The sequence below is a fragment of the Setaria italica genome, chromosome IV (genome assembly GCF_000263155.2).
Source record: "Setaria italica strain Yugu1 chromosome IV, Setaria_italica_v2.0, whole genome shotgun sequence".
NCBI lineage: Eukaryota > Viridiplantae > Streptophyta > Magnoliopsida > Poales > Poaceae > Setaria > Setaria italica.
In genome coordinates, this window is record NC_028453.1 from 7,035,429 (window position 1) to 7,050,400 (window position 14,972).

General features: G+C 41.4%; 1 protein-coding gene across 1 annotated transcript; it reads right to left on the reverse strand.

The window, feature by feature from the left end:
- Nucleotides 1-1,637: 1,637 nt before the first annotated feature.
- Nucleotides 1,638-5,951, reverse strand: LOC101773108. The gene is made up of 9 exons (XM_012845197.1): nt 5,900-5,951; nt 4,416-4,705; nt 3,901-4,237; nt 3,664-3,808; nt 3,257-3,389; nt 3,065-3,157; nt 2,855-2,980; nt 2,244-2,306; nt 1,638-2,027 (listed from the first exon to the last, which is right to left on the reverse strand). Exons 1-9 carry the CDS (start codon nt 5,949-5,951, stop codon nt 1,638-1,640), a joined length of 1,629 nt encoding a protein of 542 aa, XP_012700651.1.
- Nucleotides 5,952-14,972: the final 9,021 nt, after the last annotated feature.

Consider the following 14,972-nt stretch of genomic DNA (forward strand, 5'->3'; position numbering starts at 1 on the left):
AAAGTTTCATGTCAACGGCTGGAGCAATTGCAGCATCCATAGACTTGGCCACATCAGCAAAATCCATGCCTACTATTCAATATCATATCAGAAAACTTAGAGTAGTCATTTTACATAACACTTTTCTAAAAATAGCTGAACATTAACTGGTTGATGGCCTAATGCTAGATCATAGGAAGATACTATTCTGCTCATTCCATAGGAACTTAGTAAAGAAAGAAATTCTGACCGAGACCTTAGAAAGGCATATAATCAGTGAATATGGAACATCTCTCATATATGAAATCGATGCGTCAGAAAAATTAAGGTAAGAGAGCACCAAAGGATTACCTCTTCTGCAGTTGGATGATTCTTTGGATGAACAGTTAATAGCTTTTCCAATAGTATGCATGACGGAACAAGGAAAAAGAAAAATATATCTCTACCTAAGAAAGGACAGAGCTTCCAAGACAATATGTACTTTCTGAAAACAAATATTTGAAGTGCCCAACCCTGACCTAGCTTAGGTCAAAGAAGGTATTGCAGAGAAGGTTTCTTTAGAGCTGTTTCTATACAACCTAAAAATTGACTATTCTCAAAAATATTCTATATGAATAGATTGCTGCTTTTTTTATCAGACAAGCAATGTATGCAGCTCACTTGATCAGTACACTACTAGGGAAGTGGTCATCAATGACGCTCCCCTTTCGTCACCGAAGACTACACAATCGTCACCGACTACTTTCTGTGACGAAGTGGTGACGAAAACAGTTTCGTCATGGAATGAGCGTCATTGATTACGTATGGTGACGAAACGTCCATTTTTCGTCACAGATGTATTTTCAATCAATGATGAAACGTGCATCGTCACAGAAAGGATTTCATTCTATGACGAAAGGTTTTCGTCGCCGATGTTCCCTGTTTTCGTCATAACATACCGCTCTGTTAGGCTGCCAAACGGCGTTTGCTACGCTGGCAGCTGACGTGTCCCACCACGTGGCAGTGACGTGGCTGATGACTGGACTGACACGTGTTGCTGAGTCTACTGGCACGTGTCGCTTGCCGTGGCAGCTGACGCGGTTGTCACGTGGTGGATGACGTGGCCAGTGGATAGAATGTCCACGTGTCACTTGTTGTGGGGGCCACGTGGCATCCTGTGATTATTCAACGTGTCGCGCTGTTGTAGCTTCTCATTTTCGTCACAGAACAGCATATGAAGTCATCACAGAACAAAATATACAATCGTCACAAAGACAACATTTCTGCTCAGATGGTCAGTCTGATTTCATTAGAAAATACAAATAATATAGACATCAACAGCAGCTAACAGATCCAGTATTCCAATTACCATACAACTTAATCAAGACTACTAAACTCAGTTCATCAGCAACTAAACTCAATTCAACAAACTCAGTTCACCAAACTTAGTTCACCAACAGTACAAACATATCACATACCATGGATTTCATCACTACCAACTTAAGTGCTAAACAAAATGACCAACCACCAGCAGGAAACTAGAAGCACCAGCTTGCCAACAACTCAGTTCACCAAACTTATTTCACCACCAGCACATAAGGATTGCATATCCATCAGGAGCACCAGCTTGCCAACAACTAGAAGCTACAGTTTGTGGTCTTGGCAACCACCAGCAGCGCTCATGTCGAAGAAGCATTGTTGAGGGACAAGATACGCTTGAGCAGCGCATTGTTCTCCTCCATTGCCTTGGTGTTAATCTCAGTCAGCTTCTTCATCTCCTCCAGCTCTCTTTCTATCCTCGCCAGCTTCTCCTCAGCTTCTTCACTTCTCTTCTTGAGATCCTCGAGTTCATCTTGTACAACAGCCTTAGCTTCAGCTGCTAGTTGTTCCCGTAGCTCGATTTCATTTGATGATGATGATGCTTGGGAGGTTCCCACTGGTTTGATGCCAACACTCTTCAGGAAACTGTTTGAGCTGTTCTTGGGGAGCACCTGGGACACAACCTGCACACTTGATACTCTTGTCTCACCTTCAGCCACAGGTTGTGCCCTCAAAGCTTCCATATTAGTCTAAAACAACAATGATCCATCATTAGTTGATAATTATTGCATTAATCTGAGGAGGAAATATAAGTCAAGATGTATTTTATAAAATAAAAACAGCAAGATGTGTACTAGAGGTAGAATAAAATATAGCATAAAGGACAAAAATATGTCTCTATTTCAGTAGCAGATCAGCACCACAAGCCAATCCAATGAAATGCAATGATTCTATTGTACTGTTACCAGAACATGATCAGCCTGATCAGCATGCTTGTTTCCAATTGCTAAGGCTGCAGCATCACTAAGCTTAAATATTTTAGTGTAAAATTCAAAGTGATGACGTAGACTAGACATCCTTAAGATTTAGATAGCAGTGCTAATTTCATTTGGAAATTCAGATAGCAATGTAGCATGTAGTATTAAAGTCAGAACCCTTGCAGTAAAAATCTAAAAATTGTAACCTGGTATATGCATATGCTTGTACTTGCAGTGTAAATCTGAAGATTGTGGCATCTATGAATAATACAAGCCAAATTGATTGTGACATCAGAGAAGTATCAATGTGGATTACTCTAGTGTTGTCAAACTTTTGAACAATTCATTCTCTAATCAATCTAGATACAGTTTCAAACTACATATAATCAATCTGGATAACCAATTGCAGCCATTCTCTCTTATTATCATCAACTAACATGCATGGATACTTGTTTTTACTTGTACATGACCATCTCAACTATATTTTTGTAATCAATAATCCTAGCAGGGTGGGTCTAGTGATGGAGCTAAAGGTGATTTTACAACTTTATTTTTGTAATCATCAACTAACATGCATGGATACAGATGCAGAGACTTACAACTGCTTCTCTTGCTGGTTCACTAAGACCATGTTTGGAGCTGGTATGGCAGGAAGTGAAGGCCTCCACCACATCAAGTTCTTCATGGGTATCTGTGCTAGGTTCTGCATTGTTCCTCTGATGCTTCTGTTTCATAGAGAATCAATTGCAACAAAGTGTCATCAGTCTTATGATACAAAGTCAGTCTTATGTAGATAATCAAATACTTACATATGCATGTAAGTGTGCCACATAGCTGCGAGAACCCGTAGTCTGATGATACTTGACTTTACCACGATTCAGCTTGTACTTTTCACTTGTTTCCTATAAGAGAATTAAATGTCAGATGAGATCATTGGTTAACATTGAGAAGATAATTTGGAAACTGACTGAGAAATGATAATTGACAAGAATAAAATATACCATGTTCTTTGGATCAGACCACTTTGCAACTAGTGCCCTCCACTGTTCATCAGACATGCAGTTAACTGGAGAAGTTTTGCTAATCTCATTAGCACTTACACCATTGAAGTATTTCTGCTTGAGCCGATAACGCCTTTGTTGCACCCCAGAGCGCATCACATCGGTGCAAGCATCGTGTGTCGGCTTGTCGTTAGTGTTAATCGCCAAGCGCCCTAGTCATTTGACAATTCCATAAGTTAGTTAATTTAGGTTTAGCAGGTCTACAAGTTTACCAAGAAAACAATATTGCACTTACAGAGAGCTTTCCCACAAAATTTTTGTAATGTTGATCATCCTTCTTATATAATTTCCAATGTGGTAGCACAGGAACGTTATCCCGAATGATGACACCAGCCTCAGATGCAAACTTGGCTGCTTGAACAGGTTCATGAGGCCTTTTTTTCCCTTCAGCAACAGCTACGGGCATTCTCCTTCCCATAGCTTTTGTCATCCTGTCCAGCTGTGTTCCCTTGGTGGGTGGCCTGGGTCTCCTTGGGGCTCTCTGTGCAGGAGCTACAAAATATAATTTGCAGTTAAATGATTTAGTTTCATGGAAATCAGCAAAAGAGTTGATCTATTTCAATGATAAAGAAACAATAACTTGCCTTCAGTGTCTACATCAGCATGTATCATGTCTTGAGCACCAGCTCCACTATCTTCCTCTGTGGCTATAATGTCCTCAACACCAGTTCCATTGCCCTGCTCTGCATCTGTAAAAGAACTTGGTGGTATTTCATCTTGACCATCTGTAGGAGCATGTTCACTCTGCCCATCTCTTGCTGACAGTTGAAGCCTTTTTGATGTTCTTAATTCGGCCCTAGTAGGTTGCACCTGCGAACCTTGAGGTGCCCTCACTCTCTTAGTAGCCCTAACTCCCGGAGCCATGTTGGAAACTATCTTCTTCTTTGAAGCGAGGACTTTTCGCCTATAGCCTGCAGGACACTGTGGGAAAAATGTAGTAAGTCATGTGCATTAATAAACAAGAGCATATATTAAAGATCATGTAAGAAAGAAAGAATAGGTATCTACAAAGCAAGGGCATATATTAAAGAACAGTTTAAAAACAATCTAATGCAATGCAAATTTTTCCTAGCCAGTATTTTGAAGATAGAAGAAGCACCTTAGTGGGTTGTGGCTGCTCATCAGATTCAGTGTCATCATCATCACTATCTCCTTGATCATTGTCCTCAAGGAGAAATTCCGATGAATCCGAATCTTCACTATTTGTTTTCTGGTTTGCTGATTTTTTCCCCTTCTTTGTTGCAGGTTCAGGTACAGAATTATTAAATTCAGTAGATAGATTTAGCAGTCCAAGTGCTTCAAACACCTTAGCATTCTCCGCTATTTGTGCATCCCGCCTTCTCTCATAATCAGTTTTTCGAGGTTCTTTACTTTCATTTACCCTTGTATCTATTACAATAAGAAAGTACAGCAGTGAAACAGTGATTGACGTTAACTTGCTACTACCAGTCCATGTTGGAAATTTTAGGCAGTAAGAAATTTCATTACCAATGCAACTATAAGAAAGGTGACACATTCAGATCAGTGACACAAGAAGTAGTTATGTTCAGTTCTGAAAGTCTATTCCCATGCTGTCTAATCTAGGTGTTTCTCACCAACGGGTTGTAAGGTATTAATACTAAGGATCATGCTTATATGGACACAAGAAGTATTAACACAATCATAAGGGCTCAAAACAATAAGGAATACTAGCAGTGCCAAAAATTAAGATTGTCAATCCTTTCGAAATGCCTAAGTTAATTATCACAAGAGGCATACCATTATGATGATTTTGGAACATCATCAATACACAACCACTATTATGATTCAGCCTCTTATTCAACTGCTACTGCACCCATTTAAAAGATCTAGGTTTTACTTTACTATGCAGTGCAATTGATTTAGAAGTAGTAAAGTTCAGTTCTTATAGTCTACTAACAGGCTGTCTTATCTAGGTGTTTATCACCAACAGGTTGTAGGGTAGTAATACTAAGGATCAAGATTATATGGACACAAGAAGTATTAAAAAAATCATAAGGGCTAGCATCACAACTATCAGAGTACAATCAGTATGATTGCAATACAACTTCTAAGGATCAGCACATATACAATATGGCACTGAAATCCACTCGACCTACCACACAGTAAGATATGGAATCAGAAAAAGTACAGGACATGTATAAATAAAATAGCCATCTTGCTACTGTAAAAGTTTGGGCTCAAAACAATAAGAAATACTAGGAGTGCCAGAAATTAGGATTGTCAATCCTTTCAAAATGCCTAAGTTAATTATCTCAAGAGGCATACCATTATCATGATTTTGGAACATCATAAATACACAACCACTATTATGATTCAGCCTCTTATTCAACTGCTACTGCACCCATTTTAAAAGATCTAGGTTTTACTTTACTGCGCAGTGCAATTGATTTCAGATAACTAAAACAGGAAAGGATAAGTGGATAACAGCCACAAAAATTCATCAAAGTGTTGTTGCATTGTACTGTGTTGTTGCATTATATCTCATGTATTGTGCACCTAAACCAGAGCACCAACAAAATTGTAGTACTACTTGAACAAATAACAGAACATGTTGTGGCTTACCTTGATCTTCTTCTGCAGACCTCTTCCTACCTTGACCTCTTGTTGTCACCATTGCGGTTGTGCCTTAGTTGCGGATGTAGACAAGTTTCTTGGCGGCTATAGTCATCAAAGTGGAAGAAGACGTGGTGCGGTGAAGCCTAGTCGACGGGGAAGCAGATCCACCGGCGGTGATTGATGGCGGCGGCGACGCAGCTCGTGGGAGAGGAAGTAGGTCGCTGGCGGAAGTGAGCCACCTGCGGCGGCTAGGGTTCCAGAAAGGGGGAGGGATACAGAGGACCACTGGTGGACGCAGCTCGTGAGGAGGTCGTCGATGGCGGTGTGCCGCCGGAGAAATGGATCGGGGTGGGGGGAGTGGATGACTGGAGGATGGGTTGACGAGTAGTGGGGGATTTGGATAAATAAATCGGTGTTTTGGGCTTTTATTTTTTCAGGAGTGAAATTCTTTTGCCGCCGAGGGCGGTTGCGCTCGCCTCTTTTAGGGGCGTAGTGGGGGATATGGATAAATAAATCGGTGTTTTGGGCTTTTGGCGGTATTTTTTTTCAGGAGTGAATTCTAATTAGCTCATGTTTAGTCCTCCTAATTAGCATTCGAACATTCGATGTGACACTGCTAAAGTTTAGCACTGCTATCCAAACACCCCCTAGTCGATGCTTTATATATTACATTAGTATAATAATGCTTAATGATTAACCTCAATTATTTGAGAATTCTTATTACATGATTTTTCTTTTATTGTAGTTATTTTGTGAATACATAAAGGATAAAATCTAGAATATCTTAAGATGGATAAAATAATCTTATAATGATTAACCTCGGATTTTCATTCATTATTCATAGATTTTCATTCTATCGTGCCGGGCTCATGGGCTCGGGCTTTATGCCCATCTATAAATTTGGCTTTGTGATAATGTGCAAGAAAACTATCTTAGATTGAAATAAAATTTTGTTATAATCATTATAGTCCAAAGTGAGGTGTCCATGCAAAGCTTTAGATTTTTTAGCTAGCTTAGTTTATTTTAAAATTTATTCCTTCACTAATCCAACAAAAAGTTACAATAATAGGGTAAATTGGTCCAAAAATCACATCATAGACACACAACATCATAGTTTGATTCCACAAACATCCCATTAAAATTTCAAATTGTTTTGACAAGGTGGTACTATACAACTTGTAAAAGCATGAACAACTCTCACTTAGGTATTAGTTGAAACTTTATTGTCAACATTATGCACAACCCTCACTTAGTTTTTTAGCTATCTTAGCATATTTTAACAATTATGCTTCACTAATCCAACAAAAATTTCAATAATAGGAAACATTGGTCAGAAAATCGCACAGATGCACAAAGCATCATAGTTTGGCTCTATAAACATCCCATAAAAAATCATTTCAAACTTTGTTTTAGTAGAAGCAATATTAGACAAATTAATCATCTACCAAAAAAATGGAGCATAAAGAAAAAATATAATCATTTCAAATTTTGTTTTAGTAGAAGCAATATTAGACAAATTAAACATGTACCAAAAAAATGGAGCATAAAGAAAAAAATATAACAAAAAATTGGCTCCAACAGGGTTCGAACCTGGGAGCTCAGGGTGAATAACATGAGCCTTACCGTTGCGCTACTCAAGTGTGTTCGGCTGTACTCGAGCACAATTTTAATTAAACCAAATTTAGTTAACGTTCTTTTCTATACCCCCTCCATCCCTGTGTTCTTTCCTCAATCCCCTCATTCCTTCTCTGCTCCCCAGTTCCTCCGTCCAATCCCCTCCTTCCTTCTCGTGCTCCCCAGCCACAACCTCCGTCCAATCCCCTCAATCCGCCACGAGCTCCCGACGGCACGGTTCGGCAGCGCGCCCCGCGGCCGCTGTCCGACAAGATGCAGCCCACGCGAGTCCCCCGCGGCGCGCGCCGTCCGGGAGGAGCTCGGCGTCCGCGCCCGTGCCCGGATCCACACCGACGTGGTCGATGGCGTGCCCTGTGTTCTTTCCTCAATCCCCTCATTCCTTCTCTGCTCCCCAGTTCCTCCGTCCAATCCCCTCATTCCTTCTCGTGCTCCCCAGCCACAACCTCCGTCCAATCCCCTCAATCCGCCACGAGCTCCCGACGGCACGGTTCGGCAGCGCGCCCCGCGGCCGCTGTCCGACAAGATGCAGCCCACGCGAGTCCCCCGCGTCCCCCGCGGCGCGCGCCGTCCGGGAGGAGCTCGGCGTCCGCGCCCGTGCCCGGATCCACACCGGCGTGCCCGAGGACGCGGAGTTGGAGACCGAGGAGGCCGGCAACCATGAAAAATTTAGATAATTTGCTATGAGTTCCAATTAGTTCCAGATAGGATCCGTTCATTCAAATGTTGTGGTGTGCTTATTGAGCAACCTTATCAATGTAAATAGAGTTCCCACTGTTGTAATTTATGTACATTGTAACTGATCAATGGAATTGAGTTCCCAGTCCAAATGTGAATGCATCTGCGTTTGATCATGACTCTGAATGTGAGCCCAAATCTGAATGTGTGTTTGAGTTTGAATCTGAGTTTGAATGTGTTACTATGTCAACCTCTGTGGCTTTTATGATGGGTTGGTTAGTCAGTTCCCACTGTGGCTTGTTTGGTTGCAAGGAACAGACTAAGCTCTGTACCACCCATGAAGCATGTTGGCAAGCATGTTCTGATTAGTCAGTGCATATGTAAATGAAAATAGAGAAGTGATCCATACTAGAATTTAGGATAATCATGTTGGGAGAACCAAGTAAACAGTGGGACATGATACTGATCCATACTATGTCAACCTGGCCATTTCAGCTAAAACAAGCTTTCAGTGTGACTGGTCCATACTAAAACAACAATGCCATTTCAACTAAAACAAGCTTTCAGTGTGTACTACTGTTGTAATACATTTGTTCTGCTCCAGTTATGCCATAGTACATGTCTTTCCATTATTTAGTTAATTCCACTGGCCTATTGGAAATTGTTTAATATGAAACTAATTAGTCAGAATCAGCCATTGTTGTCCCCTTCTTTGTTACAATTAGTCAGCATCAACCATTGTTTAATATTTAGTTAATTGTCTTCTACTAAACTGTACTCTGCATTTCTGGAAGCAGATTTCAGTGAGCTAAATTGACATGTAAATGAACTATAGTTCAGTCACTTGGAAAGATGTCTCTGAGTTCAAGCACAGTTGAATAACTTATGATAAATGAAATATGCAGGCACACAATTCAATGCATTTCTGGAAGCAGATTTCAGTGAGTATGTTGTCTTGCAAATGAAAATAGAGATACCAAAAAAAGAATAAATACAAAAATGTTGGGAAAACCAAAACAGTAGAAATCATTATCTTCAATCAGAATCTTCATCGTCTAGGGACATGTAACCATTGTTCTCATCGCCACCATCACTACAGTACTGCTCTGCTGTCTCATCTTCCTCCTCATCCTCACTATCTAAAGGAATACTAGGTTGCTTCTTGCTTTTTATAAGGCATTCTAAATTTCCTTCAATTATAATGGCTTCTCCACCTTCAATATTCTGCAAGACCTCATTTTCACCACCTGTTTGCACTACATGTTCAGTATCAGAACCATAGTCATCCTGATGCACATCATGACTGGCCTCATTTTTTTCAGACACATCATAAATATTTCTATGTTCAAATTTCTGCACAACTCGCCAATCCTTACCTAAAGATGTGTCTTGCATGTAAAATATCTTTTTCGCTTGAATCGCTAAGATGAAAGGATCATTCTTGTACCATAATGACTGTACATTGATGGATTTGAAATGTTCGTCATCTCGAAGGCCTCTCGTCTTGCCTTCTAGATTGAACCAATCGCATCGAAATAGAACCACCGTCCGACGGACTTGCAGATTAGAGTTATATTCCAACTCAATTACCTCTTTAAGGACTCCATAAAAATCAACGTCTTTCCCATTATGTGAACCTTCAGTCATTACACCACTATTTTGTGTCAGAAGGAACTTCTCACGATCCACAGTGCTATACCGCACCCCATTGACCTTGCAAGCTGCACAAGTCTTAACTCACAGATCTGGGCCACATGAGAGTGCCCACAGTCCTTCGCTAACCGATTCTGGATTGTCCTTGCTTTTCTTTGCAATCTGTTACAACAAAAGTAAACAGTTTATCAGTCAAGGTTGGATACTAGTTCATATAATGAACCTACAAACACAATATGTACTGACTTACATGGCACTTAAACCACTTTGCAAATCCTTTTTCAACCATTCTCTCAACATCACGTGCACCTTGCTTTTTTAGATCGTCTCTGTACAAGCTGCAGGGAAAAGTTTAGTCATAAGAATAATTTTAAAATTAAAAAAAACAAAAACTCAAACACCTAAATGATACTTACTCCACATATTCCTCAACTTCGGCACAATTATTTAGCACATACCAAACTAACTTATTTAGGACAACATCATCAATGTACTGCCTCCTATTAGATCCAACAAGAGTAACACCATGCTTAAAAACAGATATGTCATTAGGCAATGGCACCTGTCTATCACTACCATCATCACGGTTAAATCTAGTGTCAATATCCTCCATATACCTAGAACAAAAAGTCAAGGTGTCACTTGCCATATATGCGTTAGCAATTGATCCTTCCGGTCTACCCCTGTTGCTTACAAAATTCTTCAAAGTGCCTAGCCGCCTTTCTATAGGATACATCCATCCGTACTGAACAGGTCCTCTAAGCAGTGCCTCATCAGGAAGATGGACGGCCAAGTGCACCATGACATCAAAGAAGGCAGGTGGAAATATTTTCTCAAGCTTGCATAGGATCAATGGAATCTCTTGTTTCAGCCGTTTCACAACATCAATCCTTAGATTTCTACTGCATAGTTCCCTGAAGAAGGTCCCGAGCTCTGCAACTGCTTCATATACATCCTTCCTCACCAGTCCTCTTAGGCCAGCAGGTATGATTCTTTGCAGGAGTATGTGGCAAGAATGTGTTTTCAGCTTTCCCTGGACCTTCGAACCATCTTCACTTATGTATCTTCCTAGGTTGGCCGCATATCCATCAGGAAACTTGATACCTTTGAGAAACTTGCAGAATGCAATTTTTTGATCCTTCCCCAAGACATACGGAGCAGGTGGAGCAATGACTGAGTTGCCATGCTGCTGCAAGTGAAATTCAGGTCTTATGCCCATATCATACAAATCTAGCCTAGCATTGGTTGTGTCCTTGGTCTTGCCCTGTACATTGAGTAATGTGCCAAGAATGTTTTCACATATGTTTTTCTCTATGTGCATCACATCAAGATTATGTGGAAGCTTTAGATGTTGCCAGTATGGCAATCTCCACAACCCAACTTTGCGGCTATAAATCCTTGGACCCTCATTGCGCTTCCTTTTATTTCCAGTAATGTTAGGATGCTTCCCTGGCCTGACATCTTTCACCTTCTCTAGCTCCTCTAGGACCTCCTCCAAAGTGAACTTGCCTGGCTCATCTTTGTTTTCACGCTTACCATTGAAGCCAAACTTCTCCGCCATGCATGTCCCCGAAATAGGTAACGACGGTGTCCAATGTAACATATCTTATTCCTTATTGCCAGAGACAACGGATCCTTGTCGCAATGAATACATGCATAATACCCTTTTGTTGTTCGCCCGGATAACGTGCTCAGCGCTGGATAATCATGTATACACCATAGCACGACAGCACGAAGGTCAAACTTCTTACCAGTACAAGCATCAAAAGTGTTGACACCTTTCCATAGATCAATCAGGTCTTCAATTAGGGGCTCAAGGAACACGTCAAAATCCTTTCCTGGAGATTTTGGACCTGGGATGAGTAATGCCATAAAGCAGTTTGCTGGATTCACACATTCCCATGGTGGGAGATTCAGCGGTGTTAGAAGCACTGGCCACATACTGTACTGGGTACTCATGTTGCCAAATGGATTGAATCCATCGGTAGCTAAGGCAAGCCTCAAGTTCCTCGGGTCTCGTGCAAAATCTGGAAATTTCCTGTCAAAGTCCTTCCATGCTTCCCCATCAGCTGGATGGCTCATTACATTGTTGACTGGCGTCCTCTTTTTCTGGTGCCATTGTGTTTCTTCAGAAGTTCGCTTTGAAGCAAAAATTCTTTTCAACCTTGCCACAAGTGGAAAATGCCTCAACACTTTCTGTGGAACCTTCTTGGTCCCAGTTTCATCTTGCCATCTAGATGCCTTGCATACTGGACACACATTGTATTCATCATACCTCTTCCGAAACAACACACAATTGTTCGGGCACACATGGATGTTTTCATAGCCAAGACCCAATTCTCTAAGATATTTCTTGGCCTCATCATATGATTTTGGCAACTCACTCTGAGGGTATCCTTCTGACATCAACTTGATCATCGCAGAAAATGCTGTATTGCCAATTCGATAATGAGACTTGATATACAACATCCTCACCAAAAAAGAGAATTTTGAGTGCCTAGATCCTGGGCTAAGTGACTTCTTCGCATCTTCAAGGACTCTTGCAAACATTGGTTGTTCTCCCTCTGCCTCTGCTGCAGCATACAACTCACCAATCATCTCTGGTACTCCGTGATCCTCATCATAGTCATCATCGGCCACATCCGCATGTGTCCCAAAGTCATGATCCCTTCCTTCGACATGCTGCTCCAAATTCTCAACCACTTCAGTATCCGCCGACTCCCCATGATGAATCCACCTCGTGTAAGTAGCTGACATTCCATAAATGTGTATATGGTCACTTGCCTCATGCTGAGACTGCATTTTTTGATTTAGACATCTGCTGCACGGGCAAAGTATCTGGCTGTCTTTGGGGTATCTTTCACTAACAAATTGCATGAACTCTTCGACTCCTTTCACATATGCAGGTGTGAACGGTGCCCCAAAAATCCAGCTTCTATCCATCTGTTGTGACAATACAATAAACATTGTGCAAAGTCCTTAAATCCCAATAATATATTCAATGAAATTCTAAAACACATCAAAGACATACATACATGTAAAAAAAACTAAAAAAAAATCAAACCTTGTACTGTACTCGTGGCACTCACGCCGCCGCAGCTCTGTTCCAGGCGTGGCGCCGCTGATCGGAGCTCCTCTGCTCGCACAAAGTCGCCGGCCAGACCTGCTCTGTCCAACAGGCGCAGCAGCTACTAGGTGCTCCTCCACCCAACCAACAATCGCCGGCGTCGCCGCTGCTCTATCCCACGGGCACCGCCGCTGCTGCGCCCTACGGACGTCGTCGCGATCAGACGTCACGGACGTATGATCGCCCAGTAGCCACGGACGTATACACGATCGTGTACAGGGCCCATCAGGCCCATCGATAAAAAATATTCCAAAATAACTTTTTATACCTACAAAAGGAAAAACGTGTACATCAGGGACACAAAGTGTCGAGAGCTCCAGCGGTAAGGCTCCTCCCTTTCTAGCATCAGGTCTCGGGTTCGATCCCCCTTGGCCCCTTGAGTCATTTTTTTGCAAGGGAGGGGGCAGACTGCTAGTGGACCAAGGGCGTGGGCCTACGGCGCCACGTGTACACCGCCACGGCCCGCTGGTGGGACCACATGGCCACTCCTCCATGTGGGACCCGCTGGTGGGACCACAATGCCACATCCTCAAAGTTGGGACCCACTAGTGGGTCTGCTTCGCCACGTCCTCCAGGTGGAACTCGCTGCTGGCTCCATTGAGCCATGTCCTTCGGGTGGTACACGACCCAACAAATCAATGACGATTTACTTTTGTTATTATATGACGATTATTCCAGTTTCGTCATTATTCTTCGCGGCAAAGCTCCGTCACCACTGACTAGTGACGATCCTACAACTTTCGTCATAGAATGCTACCATTCTGTGATGAAATTTGCAACCGTCACTACCTAATCGTCATTGATGAAAACATTTCTACTAGTGGTACCACTTGAGAACATAAGGTAAAAAATAACAGCAACAAGCATAATGTCAGAACATCACCTCATAGTGAGTGAGTGTTAGATAAGTACAGATTCATCATCTTAAGTTGACTGGCGAAACTAATTGAAGTGCACTCCTCGTAGCACAACAAACAACACCTCGACACCTAATATCCTGTTGTAGCAACTTGAGAATTGAAAATAGTCAATTAATAAAGAAAAAGATTTGGCGTACCACTCCATTAGTATAAGTAACAAATTATAGCAGTTATTCATGTAGGCACCATTAAGCTAGATACATGCTTCTGTATCAGAAAAACTTGGTACTTTTAAGTTTCAATAGCTTTTTTATCACCATTGTGATCACTCAACACATTTGGCAAGGCATTCATTTAGCGATTTCACTACCCTGCCTAACAAGAACAGGTGTATTTACAAAAAGGTAGCTGCTATGTCAAACAGATTCAAGAAGCTCTACACCACCAGTTCTCAAATATAATAAGTAAATTCTATGATGCTGGCACATTCGCTCCACCTCTCTAAAGTTCACACTTCAGCTCTATAATTCCTATGAAAGCTTTACGACAGACCGAACATGACGACATTAGCATGTTATCGTGAACATCAAATCATCATAAAGCCTGAAAATCAGCATAAGGTATTCTACTATGGATACTTTACAAGCATTGATGAACAAATGACTTCTCTTTCATTTTCTCTTAAACAACATTTTTTCAAAAACCAGGAAGATCAAATGGTGTAGACTAACCTTCATTTGGAGTTACATCAGAACTGGTCTTGCATATCTATAAGTATCATCTTAAACCAAAACTAGATATACATCGATGGGGAAGTAGTAAAAGCTTGATAGCACCAATGTGGATCAGGGCTCATTGCAATACCCATTACACTATCTAGAATGGATCTAGTTGTGTTGCATGTACATTCCTGCACGCTGGTGGGTGAATCTATTCCATATACTTTATCCTCGACCGTGTGCCCCCTTCCATTGCAGCACCCTTTTATACTGTTTGGTGTCCAGCCAATTTATTAAATCAATTTTATAAACAAGATAATATCAACACTAAAGGAGATATGATTCTTGCCGATTCAGCATGTTGTTAATCAAAAAGGCTAGCGAAAAACATATAGACACAAGCATTCAGA

Coding starts and splice junctions, on each gene's coding strand:
- LOC101773108 (XM_012845197.1), bottom strand. CDS start 5,951: ATGGTGACAACAAGAGGTCAAGGTAGGAAGAGGTCTGCAGAAGAAGAT. Junction 3,390..3,663: donor GAACCTGTTCAAGCAGCCAA/GTTTGCATCTGA, acceptor GGTGCAACAAAG/GCGTTATCGGCTCAAGCAGA. Junction 2,307..2,854: donor AACCAGCAAGAGAAGCAGTT/GTAAGTCTCTGC, acceptor AAAATATTTAAG/CTTAGTGATGCTGCAGCCTT.